Raw genomic sequence first — 7,954 nt, 5'->3', positions numbered from 1 at the left:
TGCAGTCGGTAAAATAAGGTGGACGATGAGATTGAATAGTGAAGCCTTGAAAAAGTTAAATCTATTTTCTTTAGCGGCAGAACATGAAACTGTGAGATCATCCCAGATGCAGAACTGGAACATGTTGAATAAATGTAACTACACCTCAAACCTCTCACTTCACAGCAGACACACATATACAAACTGGTACTTCAAGCAAAGGTTTCAACTACTAACCATAATTAGTCAACAATGTGTCCCTGTATTTTGCTGTTTACGTTTTGTATCCAACTAAATTACCGAATGTAATTGGTGAGTTGCTTTCAAACTACAGCAACTAGTTAGTTAAAACATCATACCTGGGAAACAAGGAAGGACTCAAACACCATATGTGTGTGTGTATTACTGCATATACTATCTATGTACGCACATGGACAGCCACCACCCACATGCAGTGCCACAGATTCTCACTTAGATCACCCAAAGTGAGGACCGAAGAGAGGTTCAAAGACATAAATCAATTGATTCTGGAGTTAGAATCTGATATTTTAGAGTACAAAAGCAGCGGGAACTAACAAGAAATGCAATAACAGTTTCAATTTGCTGAAAATTTCATTGATACTGCATCATTATTTATGTAGCACATTCAATAACAGAAAAGAATAATATGAACTTACAAGAATCCTCTTAAGTTGAGTAAAAATCTGATCAACAATCTTGAAGCCATGCATGGTAAAAACAGTACCAACATCTTATACAATCTTCAAATCTCAGTGGATGACACAATCCGATTCACCAGGATGTCCAAGAATGTCAAGTTCAATATATGGCATCCTCTTACTTTGATATCCAATGTCAAACTGAAAACATTGCAGGGTAAACATCTCAAAGGTTAACTATCGGATCACTGCATCTCAAGAAAAGTTTACTCAGTTCCATCTCCATTAAATGACTGTAATGGTCCTTGAAGTTCCAAAATCTTCTCAGCAAAACTGAAAACCATCCACCTTGAGCAATGTAGAAATTATGTTGTCCACTACAGTCTAAATGTAGCCAAAACTGAGCTGGTGTCTGTCTTTTGATGTATTTCACTACAGAAATTAACTTTCACTAGCAGCCTGAGCAATCCCAACTCGTCCTCACTTAGGGATTTAGAGAGAGCCACCGAAAGAAGAGCATCACTACATGGTAATACATTATTATAACATTGTGGCATATTCACATTACTACACCCACTCAGCATTACCATATAATCAAAACTGGGATTCTGATAAGTTAATAATTCAAATCTCATATATGAATCCAACCAAGGTTAGTTAATACAAGTCTTGAACTGAACTCGGAGGACATGTATTGAACTACTCCCTATTTACAAAATGCAATGCATTTAACAATGTCTTGTATGTCTTTTCATTCATGGCTCTATCCCTGCTCCTAAAAGTCTCTAGTAGATCAAATGCCTCCTCACCTTTCCCATCCCGGCACAATCCTTCCAATAAAGTTTTGTAAGTTAACAAATCAGGAGACATAGAATTACTCAACTTATCAAACACGACATTACTCGCATCCTCATATCTCCGCTCCAGAGCAAGACTGCAAATTACAACCATATAAGTACTACTGCTAGGCACCAAACCCTTCCCTCTCATTTCCTTGTAAAACCCTAAACCCTGACCTACCCTCCCCTTCTCACACAACCCTTTGGCAATGTAACCATAAGTATAACCATTCGGCTCACATCCATACAACCCCATTTCCCGAAAAACCTGAAGTGCCTCATCAACTTCCAAACACTTGGAATAAGCCTTGATGATCATATTCAACACAAAAGTATCCGGTATCACACCGGAAGCCTTCATTTGCTTCGACAACGACCTCACCGACCGCAAATACACATGGCAAACAGTGATATTATTAAACCTCCTGAGCAATGAATTAAGCAGCAATGCATAGGTTTCCAAAGTGGGCTTACAGTTCTCCGAATTCAACATTTTCTTGTACACATCAAAAGCACGATTGAAGAGCATCTTTCTTCCACAACAGAATCGAATAATGGAGTTATAGAGCGGGACACTTATCTCACAAGCTCCGGCGACCACCTCCTCAAGTAGGGTTTCGGCGTGGCGGTAGCGGCGGCCGTTGATTAGGATTTTGATCATGGTGAGGTACGTGGAGTGGTTGTGCTTGTAGTTGCGCTGCTGGGCCGTCCATCGGAAAATGTCGAGAGCGAGGTCGGGATCCGATTGGGCTTTCAGGGCCTCGTCGACGTCGGGTGGGCCGAATCCGGGTTTGAGTTTCTGGACCCATGTTTCGAATTGCTTCTCCAGTGGGGTTCGGGTTCGGAATGAGTCCGGAGGGTTTTGGGCGGCGGAGGAGGAGGAGGATAGGAGGCGGTGATAGAGTGACGGGAGGGTGACCGGAAATGAAGGGTCAGGGATTACGTGGCGGGAGGAGAGAGGTGGGCGTTGAGGAAAGAGGATATTGGGGCGTCTGAGAGTAGCGGCGAGAACGCGACGTAACGTCGCCGGCATTGTCTGAGAGAGGGAGAGAGGGAATCAATTGGCGGGGGAGGGGTTTTGTGATGGAGGAAATGGCGGATTAGCTACTTGATGAATGGTTCTTTTGATTGCGGGCCGGTTCGGGTCGGGATTTAGAATAAGTTAAATACCCCATTTCCTTAATTGTAGGGACACAGTTCCCTCTTACTCTAGCAAATTTTAAGTTTTCCCTTTCACCCTCAAGCTCTTTGACCTAAAGCACTAAAATGAGTTAAAATTATTTCACTTACCTCACCAACAGATTTTTATTCTCACTAACCCAATAAAAAGTAAAATGACTATTCCACCCTCAATATAATTAATAAACTACAACATTGTCCTCTCTCTCCCCCCCCCCCCCTTCCTCCTACGGCCCCTCATCCCAAGGCTCCACCGACCTGATGAAGGCCGGTTTCAGAATGGCAACGGTGGGGCTGAGCGAGGCGGCAGCTTAGCCGTCTGGGCTCTCTCTCTCTCTCTCTCTCTCTCTCTCTGGAATTACCGGTCGGTGACCACCCTGCATGCGTTTGAGCGCACCGATAATCCTCGTTGGCGTCGTGGCTGGTCACCAAAACCATTTCTTCTTCTGTGACTCCTCCTCATCATCCGAATCGGACCACTTGGACAACCCATAGGCAGTACTCGGCTTGGACTTGACCGACGAACTCTCGTCGCAGCCGCGCTGCAATCCATTTTTCCGAGCACTCCTCCACTACTAGAATAATGCTAATAGACATCACGTTATTTAAATCAGTCAAGATTTCACGCGATGTAAAAAGTTATTCTAACATTAATTTCTAAAAATCTGATTTCTATTTATATATTTAACATCAGTTTTTTGATGTCTATATTTTGATTTGAAAATTTTCAAAATGGCGGAGAGACTAAGTTTAAAACATTTCGTATAAGCGGGGAACCAAATTGGACGTTTCCCACTCTACCTCACCCACTGACCCATTTTCTCTGCTCTTCCCCGAAACCTTATCTCTCTCTCTCTCTTCCCCCATCCTCCGGTCTCGTCTCTTCCCCGAAACCCTCTCTCTCTCTCTACCTCACCCACTGACCCATTTTCTTTATGGCTCATCTCGAAGGTGGACTACACGGAACTATGTGACCATGCTTCTAGTAGTGGCTGGAGGACGTGCAGTCTGTCGTTAACTCGTCGGAGGAAGGCGAAGAAGATAGTGGCTGCGGTGAGTCCACCTTGGTGGTCAGAGATCGATGACGGAGGAAAGAGTCTTCCAGATCCACTTTCTCTCTCTCTCGTCTGTGCTTGTTTCTCTGCTCGAAGCCGCCTTGCTCTCCGCTCGCTCTTTAATCCCTTCCACAGTGAGAGCGTTTCCTTCCAACGTCAAGTCAACTCACTCCAACACCCTCGTTTCCAAGAGGAGGCTTTCGGGTTGCTCCCAACCCGATATCGAGGATTCGGGCGGGTTCAACAATACCTAGAAGAAGAGTCGGTTGGCTGAGTCGTTTTTGCACCGCTTCAGGAGGAAGAAGGGCATGTGCGACACCGATTTTACTTCCGCGGTATGGAAATTCTTGGTGCCTGTTTCTGTTAGTTCCAGCAGGTCCAACTGGCCCACTTCACCTCAGTTTGATGATTTCGATTGGGTTTCTGTGGACGGGAGTGAAGATGTTGAGAAAGCTCATGGTTTCTTGATGACTTTGTTCTTGGACCTGTTCCTTCTGGAGATGAAGTTCACAACGCTGTTTCTACTCTTCAACAGTATAACCACTCTTTCTCTCTTTCTTTATGTTCATTTATATGGACCAAAATGTTGTATGCATGATACTATGATCACAAAAGTTGGCTAATTGATTAGTACTTTTGTAACATATATATGATTTGCTACATACCCTATATAAATTAGTTAGTTGGTCATATGTGCTTTTTGTGACTTGGTTATGATCGTTGGTTTTTGAATTATGCTCAGTTTGGTTTATATTGACGTTGCATTTCACGCTATAACTGTCATCATTCATGAGATGGTGTTAAATTGATATGCTTTTACATTAAAAGGGTGTTCAGTCCGACTCATCACCCCCAGTTTATCTGTTATAAATTTGGTTCCGAGTACTTGGACAAGGATGTAGCTGATCAGATTTTGAGTGCTTCTGGTTCGGTGCAGCGAGTATCTTCATTTGGGACAGAATCAGATTGGATGGAGCCTTATGTTTACCTTTGTAATTCCCAGCCTCAGGGACGTCAAAGAGTTTATGAGGCTTTCAGTTTATTGCAGAATGAGTCATCTGTTCAGGTCCCTATCTCTTGTTGACCCTTATTTTGCAACACACTCAACATATTGGTTTTTGTGTTTTTGAATTTTAATCGCACAAATGATTCAAAATACTAGTATCTATGCGTGGTTGTCGAATCTCACTTGCATTTTCGTATGATTATGTCATAAAGGGTATTTTTGTGTGTGTAGAGAATAGTGGTTTCATTGTCATCTGATAGAGCAGTTTGGGATGCTGTGATGAATAATGAGGTGGTGAGGGAGCTGAGGGAATCCTTCTATGCAGGTTGGTATGAATTTCAAGGACCGTAGTTGATTAGACTTATCTAAGTATTATACTCTGTTATAAAAAAAAGGTGCTACAACACGATTTTACAAGTTTCGATCATACTCTATGGCTATTTTTTATGTCTTTTTCCTGGTTTGAAAGAAGGTGATGAAGGGCTTTGTTAATGATTATCTCTCTCTCTCTCTCTCTCTCTCTCTCTCTCTCTCTCTCTCTCTCTCTCTCTCTCTCGAAAGTGGAAAATGATTGTTATGGAATATGGTTAAAGTTTAGACTAGATGCATAACCTTTTACTTTCTTTTTTCTCCAACAAAGGGTGCCTTTGGATGTGCAACACTACTTGATAAAAGCCTACCAATTGAAGAGGGTGATGCTCGCTATATGCCTTCAGAGATCCTGAATGAGAAACATGACGATCTTGACAAGGCTGATATCTTCTCATTGGGAGTTCCTATGTATGAGCTTATTAGAGGTTCACCGTTACCGGAAGAAGGACCTCAAACCTTAAATCTTAAGAAAGGAAAATTGCCACTGCTTCCTGGTCACTCCTTGCAACTTCAGAACTTGCTCAAGGTACTCTATGTTTTCTTTTCCGTTAGTTGTTGGCTTTGCTTTATAACTGTGAAGTTGTCACTTATGTAGTTCTTCTGCTTATGAATGAACGTGTTCTTCAGTATATGTGAAATGGGGAAATGCATAAACAAAAGTTTTCAGCTTCTCTTTCCTTATCTTCAAATGGGAGATGAAAATGTTGTTTGTTGATCAAAACCACCCCTTATCATAGATTCACAGTAATATCTTTCATGTAGTATGGTTTTCTGAAATTGCAAGTAGATATAAGATAGAAAGAATTGCTAAGAAACTCTGAATATGTGTTTCATAAGTAGTAATGTTGGATCCAGTAAGCTTATTTCATAAGAAATCTGTTTCAAAGGAAAGATGCACCTAGTATCCTGCTTTTCTTAAGTTGGTTTGGTCAAATAAAAAGGACATGTGATGGAGTTGCTGATTGCATCATATTGTTTGAATCTATCAGGCCATGTTGGATCCAAATCCAGTCTGCAGACCATCAGCTAAAGAGTTGGTTGAAAATCTAATGTTCCACAGGGTGCTAAAAAATGCATGGGCCTAGGACAACCACGATTGCGAATTGAAGAGATTGGGGTATTGTATTATAGTATATGTCATCCTTTTGTGTCTGCCAGCCCAGTAAAATAGGCAGAAGTATGTGAATGGCCAATTTTGTATCTATAATTCTCCCTCATGTATTAATATGCACCTAATTTTCCTCCTAATGCGGTGCATTTTTTATGAATCCTGAGGATTCCTTGGTCATGGACTCGAGTATTTTACTGGTAATGGAAAAGTCTAAAGCCTTTGTTGGGTGCCTTCTCTACAGATTTGGATTGGAGATGCACCTCTATGATCCTATTAAGGACCAAATTGCGAGTTGAAACCTTCTGTCATTCATTTAATTCTCATTGCAGCTAGTTGTGTGACAGAGAGTCCTGTAAAGTGGAGTTTTCTTTATATTTGCTGTTTGACAGGACAAGAACATGAAACTCTGATGTGTGACAGAAATAGGAATTAAGTAACCAAGTGAAAAACAAATTTGATATTGAAAAACAATTGCACAGCTAAAGAGAGAAGAACCAATGTGATGTTGATTTCATTCGATAGAAATTGATTTACAAAGTAGTGTGTATAACCCATTAACTGGGTTTAAGAATGAAAAAAATGTACATTAGATACATGAAGGAGTAAAAAATTAAAATGAACTATCTAAGAAGTGGTACTCCTAGCTCCTGTAACCAGATTATCAAAGAAGTGGTACTCCTGTAACCAAATTGAAGTTGTTGCCCTCCTCCCCCAAATTGAAGTTGTTGCCCTCCTCCCAAACTGGGGTTTCTCCAAGCAAGTCATCCATAGTAAATAAATCACGCCCATCATCAACAAACAGATCTGGATAAATCTCAGGCAAATAAAAATCTAGATCATCCATTTGTGGATAGGGCAACTCGTAATTGGGATGAACATCCATTTGTGGATAGGGCAACTCGTAATTGGGATGAACAGTACTGCTGCTGCCTTGTTCCTGATGACAAGTCCCTTCCTTTTTCTGCCTTTTAGATTTTGGCTTTCTGGGTTGTGGAATGCTCTTTCTCTTTTTATCATTAACTACTCTGGTATTGCTCCCCTTTCTAGGGTTTTTTCTCAGAGAGCACAGTACCAAATCCGAATCATCATCAAGCTGAAACTCTTGCATCAACCAAGCGTCGTTGTGACTCTCGTCACAACCGCCCTCGTATCGAAAGTCCCGCTTGAGCCCAATAACAACACCATCATCCTCAACCTCTCTCGAATATTGACCACTCCAAGTGCCGGAACCCACTTTCCGATCAAATCTCTTGGCGGTGGGACTCAGCCTTCTCCGATGGGTGAAGAAATAGAGAGTATTTTCATCCTCCACTTTCTTGGACTCACCGCCGCCGTAGATCTGCCAGACAACCCAGGGCTCCTTGTCTCCGTAGAAATGAGGACAATCGGCGACGAAATCGGTGCGAAACTGGTCACCCATGGCGATCCTTGTGCGGAGATAGTAATCGAGCAGTTCCTGGTCTGTGGGAAGGAACCTGACCCCCACTGGGAGTTTGTTGGAGAGAATTGCCATGATTGCAGAAATGGAAAGAATTTCAGAGAGACCAAAAAACTAGGGTTTCGGGAAGGAAAGAATTTCAGAGAGAAAGGGTTTCGGGAATTGGAGAATTGAGAGAGAGAAGAGTGAAGAGAGCAGAGTGAAGAGTCTTCGTGGGGGTTGGGTTTTATAAAGAGGCTAATCCTAATCCTAAACGGAGTTGGAATCAGCAGTTCTGTTCACACGCGCTTTTGTTTGCAACGGTCACAAATAAAAG

General features: G+C 42.0%; 3 protein-coding genes across 3 annotated transcripts; 1 reads left to right on the top strand and 2 right to left on the bottom strand.

The window, feature by feature from the left end:
* Positions 1-539: 539 nt before the first annotated feature.
* On the bottom strand, positions 540-2,608 carry LOC112165356 (pentatricopeptide repeat-containing protein At3g25210, mitochondrial). The gene has a single exon (XM_024301846.2). The coding sequence runs from the start codon at positions 2,508-2,510 to the stop codon at positions 1,338-1,340; it is 1,173 nt and encodes a 390-aa protein (XP_024157614.1). The 5' UTR covers positions 2,511-2,608; the 3' UTR covers positions 540-1,337.
* An 854-nt stretch (positions 2,609-3,462) lies between these two features.
* Positions 3,463-6,440, top strand: LOC112201947 (wee1-like protein kinase). The gene is made up of 4 exons (XM_040506530.1): positions 3,463-4,777; positions 4,949-5,042; positions 5,358-5,615; positions 6,079-6,440. Exons 2-4 carry the CDS (start codon positions 5,037-5,039, stop codon positions 6,172-6,174), a joined length of 360 nt encoding a protein of 119 aa, XP_040362464.1. The 5' UTR covers positions 3,463-4,777; positions 4,949-5,036; the 3' UTR covers positions 6,175-6,440.
* Positions 6,441-6,861: 421 nt separating this feature from the next.
* Positions 6,862-7,713, bottom strand: LOC112203872 (NAC domain-containing protein JA2L-like). Its single transcript, XM_024344779.1, has one exon. The coding sequence runs from the start codon at positions 7,711-7,713 to the stop codon at positions 6,862-6,864; it is 852 nt and encodes a 283-aa protein (XP_024200547.1).
* Positions 7,714-7,954: the final 241 nt, after the last annotated feature.

The sequence above is a fragment of the Rosa chinensis genome, chromosome 5 (assembly GCF_002994745.2).
Source record: "Rosa chinensis cultivar Old Blush chromosome 5, RchiOBHm-V2, whole genome shotgun sequence".
Classification (NCBI taxonomy): Eukaryota; Viridiplantae; Streptophyta; class Magnoliopsida; order Rosales; family Rosaceae; genus Rosa; species Rosa chinensis.
This window is presented reverse-complemented; position numbering and strand designations above follow the sequence as displayed.

Coding starts and splice junctions, on each gene's coding strand:
- LOC112165356 (XM_024301846.2), bottom strand. CDS start 2,510: ATGCCGGCGACGTTACGTCGCGTTCTCGCCGCTACTCTCAGACGCCCC.
- LOC112201947 (XM_040506530.1), top strand. Junction 5,616..6,078: donor AACTTCAGAACTTGCTCAAG/GTACTCTATGTT, acceptor TGAATCTATCAG/GCCATGTTGGATCCAAATCC.
- LOC112203872 (XM_024344779.1), bottom strand. CDS start 7,713: ATGGCAATTCTCTCCAACAAACTCCCAGTGGGGGTCAGGTTCCTTCCC.